Source organism: Nycticebus coucang, chromosome 1 (genome assembly GCF_027406575.1).
Source record: "Nycticebus coucang isolate mNycCou1 chromosome 1, mNycCou1.pri, whole genome shotgun sequence".
NCBI classification, from domain to species: Eukaryota; Metazoa; Chordata; class Mammalia; order Primates; family Lorisidae; genus Nycticebus; species Nycticebus coucang.
The window spans coordinates 147,012,388-147,034,669 of NC_069780.1; the positions used below are offsets into that span (position 1 = coordinate 147,012,388).

The 22,282-nt window shown below is 35.5% G+C and overlaps 1 protein-coding gene and 1 pseudogene across 2 annotated transcripts in view; one reads left to right on the top strand and one right to left on the bottom strand.

Moving 5' to 3' along the window:
• The window catches only part of ERCC8 (ERCC excision repair 8, CSA ubiquitin ligase complex subunit), a 51,080-nt gene extending 33,385 nt beyond the window's left edge, over positions 1–17,695 (top strand). Inside the window, exons 10-12 of the mRNA XM_053590183.1 lie at positions 4,240–4,437; positions 9,141–9,221; positions 16,191–17,695. Of these exons, the coding sequence (XP_053446158.1) occupies positions 4,240–4,437; positions 9,141–9,221; positions 16,191–16,259 (348 nt within the window). The 3' untranslated portion in view covers positions 16,260–17,695. The remainder of the gene's footprint in view (positions 1–4,239; positions 4,438–9,140; positions 9,222–16,190) is intronic.
• On the bottom strand, positions 10,519–12,367 carry LOC128584918 (cysteine protease ATG4C-like; annotated as a pseudogene). Its single transcript, XR_008379763.1, has one exon. The product of XR_008379763.1 is annotated as a cysteine protease ATG4C-like (transcript).
• Positions 17,696–22,282: the final 4,587 nt, after the last annotated feature.

The window sequence follows — 22,282 nt, forward strand, 5'->3', positions numbered from 1 at the left end:
AATCTGATACCTATTTGTTGATTTTGTCTGGGTGATCTGTCCATTGCCAAAAGTGGAATGTTGAAGTCTCCTACTGTTATTGTATTGTAGTCTCTCTCTCCCTTCAGATCTATTGAGATTTGCTTTTATATTTATTTAAGTGCTCCAATATTGGGAGCATATATATTTATAATTGTTACATACTCTTACTGAATTGGCTCTTTTATCAGTATATAATGACCTTTGTCTCATTTACAGGTTTGGATTTAAAATCTATTTTATCTGGTATAAGTATAGCTACTTTTCTCTTTAGTTTCTATTTGCATGGAATATTTTTTTTCATCCCTTTACTTTCATTCTATGTGTGCCCTTAGAGGTGAAAAGAATCATTTTAATTGTTTTGTGGATCTTTTCTTTCTTTCCCTTCCTGTCTTCCTTTATGGTTAAGTGATTTTTTTCTGGCAGTATGTTTTGATTTCCTGCTTTTTATTTTCAGTGTATCTATTAGGGGGTTTTACCTTGTGATTACCATGAGGTTTATAAAAACCAAAGCTGTAACAGCTTTTTAAAGCTGATAACGAATTTACTTTGATCACAAGGGAAAAAAAACTACACTTTAACTCCACTCCCCTTCCCTATTTTTGGTGTCATGGCTTACATCTTTTTATGTTGCATATACCTTAACAAATTGTTTTAGTCATTATTGTAGTATTATTCTGAATTTGCCTGTGCACTTACTTTTACAAATTAGTTTTATACTTTAAGATGTTCTTGTGTTGCTTATTAGCATTCTTTTCTTTCAGCTTGAAGAATTCCCTTAGCATTTCTTGTAAAACAGGTCTGGTGATGATGAACTCTGTCAGTTTTTGTCTAATAAAGTCGTTATCTTCCTTTCATTTCTTCTCTTTTCTTCTTCTTTTCCTCCTCCTCTGCCTTCTCCTTTTCCTTCTTCTCTGGCCAAGTGACCTTGATCAAATTACTTAGCTTTTCTTAATGTTTTCTTTTAATATAATAATGCCTATCTTGGCTGGGCAAGGTGGCTCATGCCTGTAATCCGAGCACTTTGCCAAGTAGAGACAAGAGGAGTGGTTGAGGCCAGCAGTTCAAGCAAGAGGAGACCTACAAAAATAAAAATATATAGAAGAACTAGCCGGGCATGGTGGTGCCTGCCTATAGTCCCTAGCTACTGGAGGGGCTGAGATAAGAGGATTGCTTGAGCCCAAGAGTTAGAGGTTGCAGTGAGTAATGTGACACTACTGTTCTCTAGCACAGGCAATAGTGTGAGACCCTGTCTTGAAAAAGAAAATAAAAATAATATCTATCTCATCATATTATTTTGAGTATTAGATGAACTAATACATGTTAAACACTTTGCACATTATCTGGCACAGCAATAGTTGACATTTACTAAATGTGTGATAATTATTAATTATTGTGCTGATTGTTGTTTTACAATAAAATGAGTTGCCTTGTTATTGAATCTCTGCATCACTCTATTCACTTTGTGACTAGATATGTATCTTTCCTGGGGCAACAAAAAGGATTCATTTACGGTAGGAAATTATATTTTTCATCATCCTGTCCTCACCAAATCATCCTCCCCAAAATCTTTTCAAAGCCTGCCTTAAATACCACCTTTAAGACATCATAGCCAAAAGTAGCCTGTTCTTCAAATCCTTTCAAAATAACGTATAACATACCTCTTATTACATACTGCTCTTTATGGTAAACATTTCTGTTCATAAAATGGGGTCCTCAGATATTGACCTATTAAGTGTCTTACACTTAATAAATTGTTGATTCCTCCCTTCCTTAATTTTTTATTTGAACTTCATTATATAGTCATTGAATATATATTGATAGTCTTTGAGTCTACACGTGATCTAGTCACAGCAGGAATTTAGGAAGATTAGCATGACATTAAGTTGCAGGAGAGATTAGAGGAAGAAAGCTTAAGCCAGTGGTTCTCAACCTGTGGGTGGAGACTCACAGGAACTGTATCAAAGGGCCATGGCATTAGGAAGGTTGAGAACCACTGGCCAAAGACAAAAGTTAATGACCTTGTTCAAACATACTTCATTCAACACTTCTCAATTCATATTTGGGAAAGAATCCTGGTATAGTAGAAAGGCTATATATCAGTTTTGTAGCTAGGTGTTCTGATAAACAAATGTGAATAAGGCTATTGCCATCTAGCAGTTTATAATTTCTCTAGGGGTATCAGAGAATTACTAATTGAGAAGTGTTTTGTGTTTTTTCTTTACACACATGTTCCCCTATCATTCCACAAATTTTTGCATGTATAGGATCAAAAGACACAATTGAACTTTATACTTTTAAACATGTATATAAAATAATAAATCTAGGAACTTACAGAGTACCTTTATTCCAGGTGCTCTCATGCTCATTACTTAATTTACTTTTTCACAGTAACTCTATGGGTAAATTATGTTGTTTCATTCAACAGAAAAGAGGAATGAAACTTGACAGTTAAATCATTACTCATAAGGGGCAAAAAAAAAAGTAGATTTTAAAACCTTAGTCTGCTGAACGAAGGTTTAACGTTTAACCCCTTACACTCCTGCTGCCATGAAGTAGCTAAATGCATGTGTCCATTTCTGGCACATGTTGACCGGACGGGAAAGTAAGCCAAGTGTAGTATCCACAGATTATCAGCATATATCCATTTGTTGACCGGACGGGAAAGTAAGCCAAGTGTAGTATCCACAGATTATCAGCATATATCCATTTTTGCCTCAGTGTTTCTATTTTCATATATGTACACACTCCTCCCTAACCTTTAGGAAAAAGGCAATCACTATTTAAATTCTAGTATTAGCCATGGTAAAGGAGGTTCTAGGTTTATAGATTATCTAGGGATCTCGTGAAATGAAGATTCTTTTTCAGTAGGATTGAGGTGGGGCCTAGAAATCTGTGTGTCTAACTATCCAGGTGGTGCTCACACTACTGGGCTTACATACTCCGCCTTTGGAGTACAAGTAATTATTTCTGTAAAGCTGAAATTACAGTATATAGTTTACATACTGTTTGTGTTCTGTACTTTTTTACATTTAGCCTTTATTCCTGTTTTCTGCATAATTTTCATAATTATGATTTATGTAAACCATAGTTAATATGTACATATAACATTATTAGGAGTATCCATCTATTCTCAGTCATTTATTCGTTCTAGGTAATGCTACATTGAATACCTCTGGGCATATAGTTTTTTGCTATTTAATTATTAAGATAAATTCCCATGAGTAATTATTAGGTCAAGGAGTAAGAATATCTTTATTGTTTAATGAATACAATTTGGCAAGATGAAAAAAAGAGCTCTGGAGATGGACAGTGGTAATGATTGAATACAATATGAATGTACTTGATGCCACTGAAATGTACATTTAGAAATCTTAAGATTAAAACTTTTTTTTTTTTTTTAATGAGATAGAGCCTCAAGCTGTTGCCCTGGGTAGAGTGCTGTGGCATCACAGCTCACAACCACCTCCTGGGCTCAAGTGATTCTCCTGCTCCGCCTCCCAAGTAGCTGAGACTACGGGTGCCTGCCACAACGCCCGGCTGTTTTTTGGTTGTAGCCATCATTGTTGTTTGACGGGCCTAGGCTAGATTCAAACCCGCCCCCTCAGGTGTATGTGAGCCACAGGCGCCCAGCAGATTAAAACATTTTTTAAATAAAAAGAATAGAAGGGGGCGGCGCCTGTGGCTCAAAGAGTAGGACGCTGGTCCCATATGCCCGAGGTGGCGGGTTCAAACCCAGCCCCGGCCAAAAACCAAAAAAAAAAAGGATAGAAGGTTATACATTTCCCCAAACAAAAGAATATCATTCTTTTGAAGAGAATAGTAGCATAATAAACTATTAGGCCTTTTAGAAGAAATAACCAAATTATAGTGCTACAAACATATTTATCTCACTTGTATCAATATTGAATGTCTTACATTTCTTCAAGTTTATACTAATTGGTGAAATTCTTCAAAGTTGTCTTAATCTGTATTTTTATTTCCATTGGGGTGAAATGTAAATAATTGCCCTTTTTATTTTTTTACTATTTGTATTTCCTTTTATGTGAAATGTATATTATGTTTTTGGCTCTTGTTTCTATTAAGACATTGAACATTTTCCTTAAATTTAAAAGATCTCTTTTTATAGTATAATATTTGAAGTAAGTATTTGTCCTAGTCTTTGTTGTCTTTTTAATTCAGATTTAAGAAATTAGTAACTTGATGATTTTAATCCTACAGGTCAACTATGGAAAAGTTCATAATGACAGCAGGAAAGGATTGAAATTCACTGTCTCCTGTGGCTGCAGTTCAGAATTTGTTTTTATACCATATGGTAGCACCGTTGCTGTTTATACAGTTTACTCAGGAGAACAGATAACTATGCTTAAGGGACATTATAAAAATGTTGACTGCTGTGTATTTCAGTCTAATTTCCAGGTAAGAGTGCTGCTTACGGGAATTTAAAATGTCAAGTAGCCAGCTTGCCAGACTAGTTTTATATAAAAGACTAAATTATGATTTCATTCTAAGGAGTTATGCTTTTTTTTTTTTTTAATTGTTGGGGATTCATTGAGGGTACAATAAGCCAGATTACACTTTTTGCAATTGTTAGGTAAAGTCCCTCTTGCAATCATGTCTTGCCCCCATAAAGTGTGACACACACCAAGGCCCCACCCCCTCCCTCCATCCCTCTTTCTGCTTCCCCCCCCATAACCTTAATTGTCATTAATTGTCTAGGATTTATTCAATGGAGGATAATACTGCCTTGGTGCTTAACTATCATGGGGTATATGAATGAGTCAACACAATACTGTGCAACTTCACTTTCACTGGAATAAACTCTTTCTTTTGCATATGGACTTTATTTATTTAGCAGTTGAAAATGTGTGGTGAATTAAAATAATTTCTTGGCAAATAATCTTTTGGTTGAAAGTGAAATGTAAGTGTTTAATCTCAAAATTTAGTTTGTGTGTCTTGGTTCATATATGTGTGGGTGTTGTATAAAATTTTGTTTATTTCTTATTTTCTTATTTCCTGTCAATGGCTAACAAAGGTACGCTTTTGAAGTTAATACACACATAATTTTTTAAATACCTATGACTTCTGTTTGTTTAACATCCTGACCCTTCTCTTCCATGTCACCAAAGGAGCAGTTGGTTCCTCTTGCCCCCACCCCTGGAGAGATCTATGCACAAATTGTCTCATGCTCCTTTAAATGAGTCTAATATAACAAGATGGTTGTTATTTTGCCTATTTTTTAGATAAGGAAAATGAAGGTTATAAAAGTTAAATACTGACAGAATGAAAATTCTAGCTAATTAAAGATTTAAAGGACTTTAATGATCATCTAATGAATCTCCTATTAATTTATTCATTAATACTGATGACCTAATTTGTGCCCAACACTGTGTTATAAGACATATAGGCCTGAATTTTTAGACAATATACACCAATGTGGCAATATCCATGACTAAAGTATTCGGATACTTATACCATATATCCTACTGGTTGGTAAACAGCTGCCGCAACTGATTTCCAGCCTTAGCCCCTTCCTTGGGACCTCTTATATTTCATCTTAACCCGGCAACTAACCCAGCTGGGGATCCAGCTCTAGCTCTATGGTCAGTATCTCTCCTGATTAGTTGGTATCCTAATGTACAAGATGTTAAACATTTTTTCATGTTTCTTTTGGGAGAAAAAAGCCAACAGAGGTGGCATGACTTGCTTCATTTAATCTGCAGATAATTATTTACAAAGCACAATTCTCTATTTAAAGAACTCCTTGAATACCGTCCTTCTTTTCTTGTCCACAGTCACTTAGAGACACAGCCAAGATATTAACCCAGGTATTGTGACTACAAATTATTGCTTCCTACCAAATTGGAACTTCCTAATAGGTGTGCCTAGAATGGATTGAAATTGTGCCAAGATACTGATTTTTCTCAGTTCCTAGAATAACTGAGATAGCCAGAGGCCTGGGGTCAGTTACTGACAAATGTGCTATGAACTAGCAAAAATTTTAATCACATCAGAAAGCTCTTAACTTTTATCCCTTTTTACCTGTTATGATTCTGAAAAGGAAAATAATTATTAATCTCAAAAGTAAAAGATGATAAAACTTTTGCTTCCATTTAGCTGCAAAACCCTTTTGCAAATTAAATATTACATTCAACTATTTGAAAATAAAATATAGGAATTCTATCATAAGTGTAAAAATCTGACAAGATATAATCAACATCAAAATAAATGATAGTAATAGATATTTCTTATACTAGCATGAATCCATGCTAGTGTAAGTAAATTGATAAAAATTTAATGAAGAGGCTAGGCGCCTGTGGCTCAAGTGGCTAAAGCACCAGCCACATACACCTGAGCTGGTGGGTTTGAATACAGCCCAGGCCCGCCAAACAACAATGACGGCTGCAGCTGTGGCGGGTACATGTAGTCCCAGCTACTTGGGAGGCGGAGACAAGAGAATCGCTTGAGCCCAGGAGTTGGAGGTTGCTATGAGCTGTGAGGTTACAGCACTCTACCCAGGGTGATAGCTTGAGGCTCTGTCTCAAAAAAAAAAAAAAAAAATTAATGAAGAATGAGGTATTTGTGTGGTCTCAAAGTATCGCCCTATAAAATATTAAGTACAAAGGTAAAAACAGTGATCTTACTCTAACAAAGCCTGGCATATGTTACCTAAATCAAATGATCAAAAATAACAACCCATTTATGTGACATCACTGCTGTGATATTCCTGGCAAAATTGAGTCACCCATATTTAATCATGACACGCCAAATTTGAGAGATATTTTACAAAATAACTGGTGGGTGTCTTCAAAGTTGTCAAAGTCTAGAAAACTAAAGAAAGACTGAAGAACCATTTCAGATTGAAAACTAAAAAGACATGACAAAGCATATAGTGTTTGATTTTTAATTGGACCCTTTTGTTGCAAAGAACAGTGTTGGGACAATTGGTGAAACTGGAATGGGGTTGAAGAATTAGAAGAGACCATTGTAATAATGTGAATTTTCTGATTTTGTTGGTTACATTGTAATTATATAGGAAAGTGCACTTGTTTGTAGGAAGTATATACTGAGTTATTCAAAAGTGATAATGGCCTCATGTTGGCAACTTAGGAAGGAAAAAAATTCTGTTTTCCTGCACTTGTAACTTAAGTTTTGAAATGGTTTGTAAGAAAATCTAATTCCCCAAATGAACCCCTACATCTACCTCAAATGCATTATATCTTCTTAATTCAAAAACCTCCAAGTGTTCTTTATTAATCATTCAAATTTAAGTGCTGCCTTTTAAAATCATTCTTGAACATCCACAAACTATCCTTTAACACTCATTGTGTTAGCATTTATCATGAATTGACTCATAAGCTTGTCTCACCAAGTTATCTTGGATATATTTCTTGCCTTCTCAGGGAAACTAGTTGAGGGCAATAAACACCTGAACGTATTTTTGCATCATCCATAGTTAGTGTAACCATATATTGTAGATTTTGTAATGCAATCAGTAAAATTTTATTTTGCTTAGGAAATTTGATATTGTATATCTAATTTAGTGTAATTTTTATTAATTTAACTTTATATTTTCTCTTTCCCCAAACCCTGACTTAAATAAAAAATACTAATTTTACCATGCCTTAAAATGTTTTTGATATGTACAATAGTAAAAATAAATAATCACATAGCAGAACAGAGATAAAAAGTGTATTATTAGATGTAATGGTCAGAAATACAGAAATATATTTGTGAGGAAAAAAGTCATTTAGGGTTTTTATAACCACTTAACATTTAAGTTTTAGCCCTTTTTTACATTTGCACAGTCATTTATTATTACTATCATTACCAACCTACTATATTGTCCTGTTTGATATTGGTTTTTTTCCCTTGACACCGCGTATTTGGTTTATATCGTACTCTTTTCTCTTGACATGAGTATTTTCAGTAAGTATTGTCATACATTATGTATCATTAAGTATTCTTCAAAACAATTTTAATGGCGATATAATGTTCCATTGTGTGACTACAGCATTAATTTACTAATAATCATTTTTCCATTATCAGATACTTGTTTCTATTTTTGTTATAAATATTATAATGAGTTATATGTGTGACATCGTAACATGTAGAAAAGCATACAAAAACTTTTGATATATCCTTAAGATTCTATTCTCGGGCGGCGCCTGTGGCTCAGTGAGTAGGGCACCGGCCCCATCTACCGAGGGTTGTGGGTTTGAACTTGACCCCAGCCAAACTGCAACAAAAAAATAGCTGGGCATTGTGGCGGGTGCCTGTAGTCCCAGCTACTTGGGAGGCTGAGGCAAGAGAATTGCCTAACCCCATGAGCTGGAGGTTGCTTCAAGCTGTGACACCATGGCACTTTACCAAGGGTGAAAAAGTGAGACTCTGTCTCTAAAAAAAAAAGATTCTGTTCTCTAAAAAGATTATACCACTTTATACCCTGAATGTGAGAGTATCTATTTTACTGCCCCATAGAAATGTTTTCAGTAATAGCTAATATCACGTTTCCTCACTTTATTGGTGGGGGAAGGGAGCATTGTTCAGCCATGAGCACACAGCGTATCTGTAGACTGTATATCCACCCAAGCTTCTTATGAAATAAGCTTCTGAACAGCCTGGGTCTGCAGGTGCTTCTGTTGAATAGCAGCCAGTTAGGCAGCTATAGGCTAAATAAAACTTTGTGAATTTGTGCCCTATTTTAGTAGAAACTCATTTCATTTCTTTGTCAAAGTGTTTATTAAAGCTCGGTGATTGACAAAGAAAGATAAACCTTTTTTCCATTTTTTTTTTTTCCTTTCTCTATTCTGACATTTGAAATATATGGATACAATGATTGGTAAAAATCACTAGCACAATGAATGTTTTCTATAAAATTTTCACAGCATTAGTTAGCTCTAACATATCCTAATACTATTTTTAAATACAAAACAAAGCTGTACTACATCTTAAAGTAAAAAAAAAAGAACACCTGCCTAGTCTTTTTAGGGAGTAGAAATAGAATTAATGTAATCGATCTTATCTAAGAATCAATCATTTCAAAAATGGATATAGTTCATTTAAGTTTGATACCAGTTTTAAATTGATCCACAATCACATTTTCATTGTCTGTGTTGTAGGAACTTTATAGTGGTGGCAGAGACTGCAATATTCTTGCCTGGGTGCCGTCCTTATGTGAACCTGTTCCTGATGATGATGAGGTAAATATTTGTACAAATTGTACAGTGTCTTCTAAATCATGAGGAATAAAGTTTTATTAATTTGCTTTATATGGGAGAAACTCTTAAAGCAGTTCTTTTTATTTTTATGATTGTAAAAATAATTTGTCTATCATTACACATTTGGAAAATTTTGAAAAATATCAAAAGAACATAAAATTTCTTAAGTTGAATTAATCAACATTAACATTCTGATTTATTTCATTCTTGATTTTTCCTATGCATACAGTTTTTAAAACATAATTAATATCACAGTAGGACATACAACTTGGTATCTTACTTTAGTAGTTAACATTGTACAATAGTCTTTTTCTTTTTTTTTTTATCTTCTCACATCTTTATTATTTATTTTATAATCCTGACTCTTGTACTTTTTTTTTTTATCACAAATTTGCCTTCAAGTAACACATAGTACACTTAAGGTAGATTCACCTTCCAGAGGGTCCCAGTTTTTCAACACCACTACACTGCTTCGTACAAACAGCCAAAAAAATGACACAGAGCAACACCTGGGGATGTCCTTCCTGGTACTTTAGATTTTAAAACTGCGTAATATGTTGAATTTCCATAAAATTTCACTTTTGTAACAGGAAACAAACCCTACTACTATTTTGTAATTGCCTTTATCTGATTTGATTGGATGAAGTTATTAATAACATAACTTTTAAATTTATGGGGGAAACCAGTACTTTATATTCACTCCTTATAGAAGGCTCAACAACAAGCATAATGAAGTCATTATAAAATCATACTGCCAAGTATTACCTTGATGTATAATTCTGCTTATACAGCTGTGTGCATATCACAGCTAATGCACACTGCTTAATTATCAAGATATATCCAGAAGCATCCTTTGGTTATGTGAACAGCAGGAGAGACAGCACTAAAGATTCATTCTCTGGTCTTCTGGCCATCAATACAAGCTGAGATTTTTGAAACTATTTGATGATTCTGGTATTTGGGGACAGGAGACCTATATCATAAAACTTCTAGGAGACAAATGGGCTCAGGTGAAAGACTTCGAAGATAAAAGGCTGATAGTTAAGGCAGAGTTATCATTAGCAAATTGCAGAGAGACAGGGAAGCAATGAGAATCGCTTGATATTTATTAGAGAGCAAGACTCATTAAATCATTTCTCTTGTAGAAAAATATTTCAAACTTGTATATTTTCAAATGCTCTTTTCATAAAGAACACAGAAAATTAAAGAAAATGTAAGATATGTGTGAAAATAAGCAGTTTCCAGTATACTTGTTTCTCATTTCTCTTCATTTTTCCTCTTTCAAAGGAGTTCTTCTCATCGAGCACAATTGTGCTAATCTTTAAAGCAATACAAACTCTTCTGTGCTAAATCTTTTTAATCTTTTCTTTTCCTCCTCTGAGAAAAGGTCTTCATTGGTTGTAGTAGATGTAAAATCATAGTCTCTGGAATGACCCTTTACAAAAGAAAATAAGGGATATTTCTCCTTAGAGGAAATTCTCAGCATCTTGGTGATTTCTTCAGATGCTCGTTCAAAGTCCTGAACATTTCGACAGTAAAATCCTATTGTACAGCTCGGATCCATTTTTCGAAATGACATCTTTTTGGGAGAAGGGCAGTGGAATGTCTCGAGAGGGAAATCCTTTACGCTGACATCTACAAAAGGTTGGCAGTAAGGAGGATCCATGTAAATCAGACTGTCATCTTGAAATCCAGCAAAGTAATATGACTGTTTAGGTTTGCCACCAATAATACCCACACAATATTCAAGGCTTAACTACCCTTTACAAACTCTAAGTAGTCAGTGTTGCTTCTTTCCCCACCAAGTCTAACTGGAACCAGAATAATAACAGCTTTGTCTTCTGCATTACCAGAGGTCCTGGAAGCACTCTGCTTATCAATTACATCAGAATTGTAAACTGTACAATCTTGGGCAACATAAATCGTTAGTCCTTGTAAATCAGGATGTTTTGCTTCTTCAACTGCTTTTCTTAAAATGTGTGCAACCACAGCTGGTCCATACCAATCTCCCGCTTGTTTCCCAGATTTCTTTCCATATTCTATTAGTTGGTGCAAGCCAAAGAAAGCCAAGGAGGAATCACCAAACCAAGAGATGATTTTCCTGTGATAAATCTCATTTCGCGTTTCATGATCATCAGAATATTTCCTCATTGTTTCCTTCAGAGAAATTGTTGGGGTTTTGAGTTCTCTTTCCCCTGAAAGCGATGCTTCAAATGATGCAGTAAATTTTTTTACAGTGTGGGAAGTCCATGATTCAGTGTCTGAATTTTCAATATTCAAAGCATCAGGCCAGGTCCAAGCTCTACCAAGAAAGTGTAGTACGAGTCCTTGAGCCAACAGCTTGAACCAACAGCATCTGGCCAGTTCTCAACGTACAACCCCAACCACAGTCTGTTGTCAAAGCTGAGCCTTCTATTTGAGGAAATTCTTCTCTGTAAGTCAGCCATATTCTAGAAATAAAATCTTTACGAAATTCGTCTACATTTCCCGCAATTACGTGATCTTCTATTGTACATTCTGATCTTGCAGATAACATTTCATTTTCATCTTCATATTTAAAATGGTAACATTTTCCAAGTAGTAATACAGGGGAATTTCTACTAAAATACATCTTTGTTTTCAATACCCAACTATATTTCATGTTGTTCCAAGCAGATATAAATTTAGTTTTTAGCTTATCAACTTCATCTGTTCCCGTGGCCTCCATATTCAAATTCTAAAAAAAAGCCATCACTTGATTGTGCTCTTCTGTAGAGTTTAATCTTTTGTACTGACAGAGGAACCAAGAAGACCTTCTGTTTTAGACAGTTCCCAACCAGCCACCAAAAACACTCTGGATAGTCCTTAGCAAAAGTATGAAAGTCAAGATGCCTGTGGTCTCAGCTACTCAGGAGGCTAAAGCAGGAGTCTGAGTCGCTGTGAACTACGATGAGGCCATGGCACTCTAGCTGATCCTGCAGGCCTCTCAGCGTGGGGCCACCATCTCGTCTCCCTCTCAGTTCCTCACACATGACTTCTATCAAGTTTCTCACACAACTTGTGGCAAAAACCTCCACTTGTGCAACACTGCATGTTATATGTTCACAGACTGTAGCCAGTCATGACCAACCCCCGCAGCCGCGGCCCGCTCGGCGCCCAATAGTCTTTTTCTATGTCATTAGTAACTATATAAACATTATTTATGATGATATAGTATTTTTTCATTTATATACCACGATTTAAATATTTACATTTTTGCAGACATTTCTGTTGATTATTATAAACAACATCAAGGTAAATATCTGTTCTTAAATTTTTCATATTTTTCAGTATTTCTTTGAATAGATTCCTAGAGGTAGAATTATCTCTTAAATGAATTGTGTATGACATTTTTTAAGGTTCTTTGTTCACTATCAAATTTTACCAATTTACCCTCTGACCAGCAATGCCAGTTTCTATTTCAGAGCATAAACTAATATAAATTTGACAGTGTGAATAAAGAACCTTAAAAATGCAATGGGTAAACAAAGATGAGTAAGATACAATCTGTGGTCTTAATAGCCTCTGTATTTTTTTTTTTTTTTTACTTATAACATCAAGCAATAGAAAGATAAGGATTCTCTATGGTGTTTTCTCTCCCACTAAAGAGTGTTCAACTGAGCACTGTTAGTCGTCTTCATTTTACCTTAATTTCTAGTGTGTAAAACGTTTAATATATAGAAACAATTTATATAGATAATTTTTTTAAGTTGGAAATATAAATAATGTAGTTGGAAGTACCTCAAGGTAATCTTAACTAAGTCATAGTAAAAACAAAACATCTTAAGTGGAGATAGAAGAGAGTGATTGATGGAATAAATTTGATATTCAAAAAACATTTTTCATACACTGTCTTTAATTCCTTTAATGTGAAAATATGACTGTGGCAAAAAACATAGTAATAGAATTTTTACAGGGATAGTTTACGGCACCTAGCAACTATTGAAAATTTATTTGCAACTGTTAGTAAATCCTGGCAATTATTTTCTTTTGGCCCCTAATCCAAGGAAAGAAAGAAGAAACATGTGGAGAAATCTTCAATCAGCTGGCCAAATACCATCTGTGTACTTCCAGATTTCATCACATGTCTAATTTGGTTTATTATGGCTTATTAGTTTTAGTATACAGTTGTATTTTGATGATATATTATTCTTCTGGATAAAGTCTAATATGGTCAAATAGATGGGTTTAGCCATTTATTTTGCATTATTATTTCATTATTGCATCCTGCTCTTTTGGGAATTTCTATATACATTAAATCCAAGTTATAACACTATAGGCCATATTAAGAAGTATAACAATCATTTACCAAGTGAAAACAGTAAAAATAAATGAAAAAGAAATCTATCATGACTTATATATAGAAAAAGATATTAGGAGAAAACAATTGTTTCATTTATAAAGACATTGTGTGGCTATGATGCTTTATTTATTTCCTTGTTATGTAATTATAGTGATAGTTTTAACTCCTCATATTAAAAAACTCTGTATATGAAAAATAAAGCAAAAACAAATAGAAAATCAAATAGAGATATATGACAAGTTGAGATTCATATTTAAATTTTAAGCTATAAAACCTTATCTTTTAAAATACACTGTTCAGAATCTTTAAGATAGTAGTCCTTCTCATAGTAATATTAAATGGCTTGTGCTAAGGTTATTTCCATAAAACTTTAGATTGAAAGCTTCCTGTCAATATAGGTATAACATGAATATGGTCGTGATACAGATCCCAGTAGTCTGTCTTCACTAGACCCTCACTGCACAAGATCCCTTGCACTGATGTTATACAATTTGGCTCATATTTAAAAGTGTTTTTATCTCAACTATCAAACAAATGATTTGTAGTTTCTGCAACACAGCACAGTACAAAATAAAATACACACGCACACTCACACACACAGACTTAGTTTTTAGCTTCAGGTAAACCTGTGTTTGGGTCTCAGTCCTGTCGTTCATGACACTTGTAATCTGGGACAAGTTTATGATATTTCCAAATATTTCAATTATCAAATGAAGTTGTCTGAGATTTCCTTTCAAATCCACCCTTAAGGGAAAATTTACCTCCCGCCAACCTAGATAATCCCTTATGAGTGTTTCTCCTGATACCCAAAGTTTCTGTTAAAGAAAGGAAGGTTATTTGATGATAGGGACAAGATTCATGGTCTTTAAGCATAAATCCTATTATTTAATCGGCAGGCTGTTTTATTCTGAGAAATCTGGCATCCTTTTACCTCCACTTTCTAAAACTTGGACATGATCAAGGCAAACCTATTTGTAACTTCTAATCTCATTTTCTTATGTGAGATCTATAGGGAAGATTTATTACATTTTAAACTTGACCTCTTCTTGAGAATCTTACTTTATTTTGACTTTCATCCCGTACATAGCTGTTCTCCTTGCTGCACGTGTAGATGTTTGATCACTGACACAAACAACCTGAGACTACCAGTAATTACCAGTGAGAAGTTTGAAAGTTATCAATATGTATACTAGCAAACGATAAGTTTGATTTTTATTCCTGCCCATTATTTGCACCTGGACTAGGTCCCCTCTAAACTTAACCCTTCTTTATCTCCATAACATGTACAACTGTCAGTAGAAGTGGCACCCTGGTGAGATAGAACTGAGGAAGTTCAGGCCGAGACCAGATATCCACTAGGAGGAGATGTTGTAGAGAAAAGTGAAATATCCCTTGAGTGGATCTCAAACAGTATTGTGTACTATACCCATTTGTGTTTCTCTGCCCACACACAAGTGGTAAAATAGGATCCTTGATGCAGATCTTAAAATTATGCCAGAAAGCAAACGGCTCCCCTCCTTGGAGACCTGCCTTAAACTCGCCTGCTATGTACATTTTTTGCCAGTCGCATCAAGAAGCAATCTGTGACAGAACCTGATCTGTGACAAATCAGACTTCTTTGATGTCTGCTGCCCATGCTAAGGGAAGTTGGCGTTTCCCTCCTGGGAACTGTTTACCTTTCTGTACACCTGTGAGCTGTTCTATGTTTGTTCTTGATCACTCTGTGCCCTGTCCTAACCAGGGCCTCTACCAGTGTAAACCACAAAGAGGCCTCCTGGGACACAGTCCTAGCCAAGTGAACAAACCTGCAGAATGCTTTGAAATGGACTAAGTCACTGTAGGGACAAACTGTGTCACAGCCAGAGGGACAAAACACATTGTGGGTGATCCAGGAGACCAGAGTTTCCAGAGATTGTTTTGAATATACATTTGCACAACTGTTGTCTGGGTTGGACACATGTATTGAGCTTCAATGTGAGGCTTTTAAGATGTATATCCTTGTTTATCAATAAAAAAAAAATTGTTGAAGAGGTTGAATCCTGTGAGATTTGGCCAGTGTATGTGAATCAAGTGTACTTGACCTTTCAACCTCTTCTTTCAATGAAACTTTTATATGAAATAAAGTAACCAATTGATAATTTAAAAAAAAAGAAATAAGTTATTTGGATAAACTTCAGTATGTTGGCTTAAAATGAAGTTATCTTATATGGGTATTTCTTACATTATTTTTGTTTCCAAATAAATAATTATGCACTTTTTTTTTTTAGAGACAGAGTCTCACTTTGTCACCCTCTGTACAGTGCTGTGACGTCGCAGCTCACAGCAACCTCCAACTCCTGGGCTTAGGCGATTCTCTTGCCTCAGCCTCCCAAGTAGCTGGGACGACAGGTGCCTGCCACAACGCCCAGCTGTTTTTTTGTTGCAGTTTGGCTGGGGCTGAGCTTGAACTCTCCACCCTCTGTATATGGGGCCGGCACCCTACTCACTGAGTCACAGGCCCTGCCCCCTGCGCTTTCTTTCGAAATAATGTACTTGCTGTTCATCTGGTATATTTCATAACTATTCTACAAGCCTAAAATTATGAGGTAGGAAAATAGAATCTTTATTTCTTTTCTTTTTCTTTTTTTTAGACTACAACCAAATCACATTTAAATCCAGCCTTTGAAGATGCCTGGAGCAGCAGCGATGAAGAAGGATGACTGTGGACCGTTAGTACCTGTGTGTCTCTGTGGATGAAACTTTAAAAAGGAGTGTTTGTATGGGCTTCGTTTTGAACTGTCCGGTCAATTCCTGACAACTGAATCCCTGTGTTATCAAACAAGGTTAAGTTTTGCATGAACTCCTAAAGCAGACCTCTATATAATTTATCAAGCAGCCCCTGTTGCTACGGTATAAGGACACAGCCATTGTGCCTCAATTGGGACCATCAGCAGATTCTATGAACGCTAAGATGCGGCAAGATCGGCAGCTGCTCAGAGGATCAGGCAGTAGAAGTCATCAATATTGACTTTCTCCTACTGGGCGGACCAGCTGCTGCTCATTTCCACCCTTGAGAGTGATTTTACTGAAGATGATTACATCAAGAATAGTAGCTGGAAAGGTGCTGTCAAATTATTTTATTCTTTCTTATTTGTGTTTTCACATTTTGCGATGATTTCATTTAACTGACCTTTGTCTAGCTTTACAGTTAAACATTTTTTGGACTCAGTGTCTCCTGCAATCCAAAAAGTGCATCACAGAAGTTTTTAACTTGGCAAAAATCCCATGTTTGCTTTATTTTAATGTCAGAGGTCAGCTTGTACTCATGCTTTAACTCCCTTTCTGTGAAACTCATTAAGATATCACCAAATCCTGCTTTATTCATCCAAGCAGAAAACGTCCTGGCAGGGAATCTGGCTTAAACATGAAATTTTGTCAGAAAATTTCTATTTTATTGTCACCTTCTATGTCAACCCACAAATGATTATCATGAATCTAATTTGATATTCCCCTTCTTCCTGATTCTTACCAGCAGGACACGAGTAATAGAGGTTTTTGTGAGTTTGAATACCAAGTATACAGGTGATGAGTTTTTCAGTGAGTAACGGACCTCATATCAGTTCTTTCTGGCCAAATATTTTTCATACTCTTGCTTTTATACTTGATAGTTTTTCAATACATAGAAAAAAATTACGCGTTTCTACTGTGTACAAGATACTGTTTTAAAGCTTATATGCCTTGGGCAGCTCCTGTGGCTCAGTGGGTAGGGTGCCAACCCCATATACTGAGGACGATGGGTTTGAACCCAGCCTGGCCAAAATGCAACAAAAAAATAGCCAGGCGTTCTGGCAGGTGCCTGTAGTCCCAGCTACTCAGGAGGCTGAGGCAGGAGAATCGCCTCAGCCCAGGAGTTGGAGGTTGCTGTGAGCTGTGACGCCCCAGCACTCTACAAAGGGAGACAAAGCAAGACTCAGTCGCTAAAAAAATAAATAAATAAAAATAAAAAATAAAGCTTATATACCTTATGGAATGACTATATCTAGCTAATTAACATATTTATTACCTCACACCATTATCATTTTTGCAGAGAGAACACCTTACGTACAGTCTCTTAGCATTTTTCAGAATACAGTATATTGTTAACTATAGTTACCATGTTATAAAATAGATCTCTTAAATTTATTCCATTTAACAGAAAAAAAAATTTTTTTTAGCTAATTAACATATTTATTACCTCACACCATTATCATTTTTGCAGAGAGAACACCTTACGTACAGTCTCTTAGCATTTTTCAGAATACAGTATATTGTTAACTATAGTTACCATGTTATAAAATAGATCTCTTAAATTTATTCCATTTAACAGAAAAAAAAATTTTTTTTTTTGAGACAATCTCACTTTGTCACCCTTGATAGAGTGCTGTAGCATCATAGCTCACAGCACACACAAACTCTTGGATCAAGAGATCCTCTTGCATCAGCCTCCCAAGTAGCTGAGACTGCAGGTACCTGCCATAACACCCAGCTATTCTTAGAAATGGGGTCTTGCTCTTTCTCAAGCTGGATTCAAACTCATGAGCTCAAGCAATTTACCCACCTCAGCCTCCCAGAGTGCTAGGAGTACAGGTGTGAACAACTGTGCTTGGCCTGTTTAACTGAAATTTTGTATCCTGTAACCAACATCTCCCAAAACCCCCTCAATCATTCCTGCCCCAGGTAACCTTGCTCATGGTTAGCAGGTAACCATTCTACTCTCTACGTCTATGAGATTTCTGGATTCCATAATAAGTTAGAGCACATGGTATTTGTTTTCAGTGCCTGGCTTATTTCACTTAACATCATATCCTCCAGGTTCATTGATGTTGTCATGAAGGACAGGATTTCCTTTTTGTGGCTATATAGTATTCCATTGCATATATATACACAACACATTTTCTTTATCCATTCATCCACTCCTGGACAATTAGGCTGACTATATTTCTTGGCTATTGTGAATAAAGCTGCAGTGAACACAGGAGTGCAGATAGCTCTTCAACATTCTAATTTCATATCCTTGGGAGGTAAACCCAGTATTGAGATTGCTGATTCACATAGAAGTTCTATATTTAATTTTTTGAGGACACTTCATGCAGTTTTTCATGATGGCTAAATTAACTTACATTCTCACCAACAGTGTTGAAGGGTTGCCTTTTCTCCATATCATCACCAGCACCAGTTATCTTTTTTTTTTTTTTTGTAGTTTTTGGCCAGGGCCAGGTTTGAACCTACCACCTCTGGTATATGGGGCCGGCGACCTACTCCTTTGAGCCACAGGCACCACCCAGCACCAGTTATCTTTTATCTCATTGATGATATCCATTTTCACAAGTGTGAGGTGATTTATCAATGCAGTTTTAATCTGCATTTACCAGACGATGAGTGATGTTGAACATTTTTTCATATAACTATTGCCCATTTGTATGTCTTCTTCTGAGAAATGTCTATTCAGGTCCTTTGTCCATTATTTAATTGGGTTCTTGAGTTGAGTTCCTTATATATTTTGGATATTAATCCCTTATCAGATCGATAGTTTGTAGGTATTTTCTCCCATTCTGTAGGTTGTCTCTTTACCCTGTTAATTTTTTCCTTTGCTATGCATAACCTTTTTAGTTTGATGTAATTCCAGTTGTCTATATTGGCTTTTGTTGCCTGTGCATTTCATATCATATCCAAAAAACATTCAGAGACCAATGTGATGGAGCTTGTTCCCTAATGGTTTTAATGGTTTCATAGTTTTGAATAGTTGATTTTCATAAGCCCAGACCATGCTACTCTCACTTTTTTCCCCTTTCGTGAGGATGCATTTGACTTTTGAGAAAGCTACTAAAATTGGAAATTATTTTTAATTTTAAGAAAATGAAGTCTTCTGAGCCGTGCGGTGTGTAGGGCACCAGCCCCACATACTGAGGATGGTGGGTTCAAACCCAGCCCTGGCCAAACTGCAACAAAAAACAGCTGGGCATTGTGGCAAGTGCCTGTAGTCCCAGCTACTCTGGAGGCTGAGGCAAGAGAATCGCCTAAGCCCAAGAGCTGGAGGTTGCTGTGAGCTGTGTGAAGCCACGGCATTCTACCAAGGGCGATAAAGTGAGACTCTGTCTCTACCAAAAAAAAAAATTAGTAATAAACAATTCTCATACATCTCTTTATGACACATATAATTTTATATACTAGGATGTTTGATACGCTGCTGTTATAGAAGCCCCTCGCTATATTAGCCCCTTATTATGCCTCCTGCTACATTCCACGTTATTAACCTAGTATGTTTTCTTTCATATTACAATCCTACATGATCTATGTAGATGTGTATGGGGATGCATTTTTATTTTGCAAAAATGGGATACATGCAGTTCTACCTTGCTTTTTCAGGTAGAGCTCACATAAGTCCCTCTGTGTCTTAGGTTATAACAAAGTCATTCTTTTTTTGACTACATAATGATCCACCTGTGCATGTACCCCAATTTTTTTCAGCCAGTCTCCTGTTCAGGGTCATACCTACCTACAGCAGTAAAGATTATGAACTGCCCTTTATTTTCTTTAGATGGTGTATTTGCATGATACCATTTAGTTATTGAGTATCATCTGTTCCTCTAGCAGAGGATATTATAGTTTCTCTGGGTATAGTATTCTTGGGTCATGGTCCTTTTCTTTAATTATTGTATAGATAATTGTGTGTACTTTTTTCTAGCTTTCTGGTATTGCAGATGAGAATTTCAAAGCCAGTTTGATTTTTTTTTTCCAAACATAGGGTATTCATTCTTTACAGCTGAAAGTTTGTAAATTATGAGGTTTTTGTCTTTATACTTAACAGTTTTTTTTATTTTATCAAAATAGGTAGTATTGTTTATTTTTTATCCCATCACTTCTTGGACTTCTTGTGAGTTTTTTCACCGTGAAGCCCCAAACCTTTTCTCAGCTCAGGGATATTTTCTTCTAATATTTGTCTAATTGTTGCTTCTCCTTTGTCTTTTTTTATTTATCTTCTTTGGATCATCTGATGATTACATGTAAAGTCTAACCTGATGTCTCCTTCAGAGTCTTATTTTTTCCTTCCTGTTTGCTTTTTTAAAGTTCTTAGAATAGTACCTGGCTCAGTGCCTCGTAGTAGGTGCTCAGTAAGTACTTGTTTTGACTTTGTCTCTTCTGTACTTTGAGATTTTATGCTTGATCTTCAAGGTTACAAATTCAAGCCTGATTGATCATCAGGTGAGACTTATAAATTATTGTTTTATTCCCTTCCTCACTCTACACTCTCTCTGTCTTTTTTGTTTTTTAGCACTTGCAGAAAAATACAGAGAACTATGGGAGGTTTATAGAGGCTTCCACTTGAAACTCTTTTTGATTTATTTAACTGATATTTGTCAAGCCTTATTCACAGGCATATCAATAAATCTTGTAGGAAGCTGGTGATCACCTGTAACTTCTTTCCAGTGCCTTGTCCATTTTACATATTTTCCTCCCGTGCTGTCTTGCGTCACGTAGTATATATCTTTTCATCATGTGAGATACTTATATCCTGCCATACTTTAAGGAACATATATGCCAGTTGTTTACTTCACTTCAGCTTGATTCCAGTTTTAACTAAAATCATTCATGGTATCCCTGTGAAATGCTTAGCTTTTAAAAATATACAGGAATAATGAGTGCACACGTTTTATTGACATATCCCTAAATTGCTTAACCAGAAGCCAAAAAATAGCGTCATAAATGGGTTTGACCTCTCTTTTACACTTGCTATCAAGTCTTTACAATTGATTAAGGAAACGCCTTAATAAAGAAAAAAATTGTCCCTTTATCTGAAGCATTTTTTCTGTACAGTTTATGCTAAAAAGCCTGATTTAAACCAAGTCTAAAAACTTTTAAAGAAAGCGCGGCAGATAAACCTTTAAACTATGTCCATTGTAATAACAGATAAGATAACATCAGAATGAACATTCTTCAGGAAGGGACACATAGTGTAGAGCTGGCTATTGGGGAGATACCAGAAAACAAAAACTATTGGCTTTGTTATTTAAAATCTAAATGAGTAAAGTATCACATCAGTGGGGGGAAAAGTGTCCAATGTACTCAATACTAATATGAAACCTATATATATAAACATCTATAGGCCTATACAAAAGAAAAACACAAGTTATAGTCTAGAGAGGAGGAGGGAAAAAGGGAGAGGAGGGGGACGGAGGGAGGGCAATTGACGGGACCTCACTAAGGTGCACAGTGTGACGGGGTACAGCACGCTTCCTAGGTGAAAAGCTCAAATACAACTTGAACTTTACCTTAGAAATGAAAACAATGTAACCTAAATATTTGTATCCTCATATCAACTTGAAATTTAAAAAAAAACTGAACATACAATGATAGAAAAATTTTGCATCAACAAACTTATCCCAATTATTTTTCAAAGAAAAAATTACTATTTTACAATAGAGAGGAAAAGTCAAATTGGATACTAAAATAAGGGCTACATAGTTCTATTTCAGAAATATTTCATTACTTATCAATAATATGATAATACTTGATTTTTCTATAAAAATGATATAATGACTGAAGATTAGCTAAAGTATATAACCTGTAAATTATTTTATAAACAAATTGTTAAATTTTCTGTCTTTCAACTTAATTTTTTTCCATATTTGGGGTTTTGAGAGGTTGGTTTTGTTTTTTTGAGACACAGTCTCACTATGTCACACTCAGTGGAGTGCTATGGTGT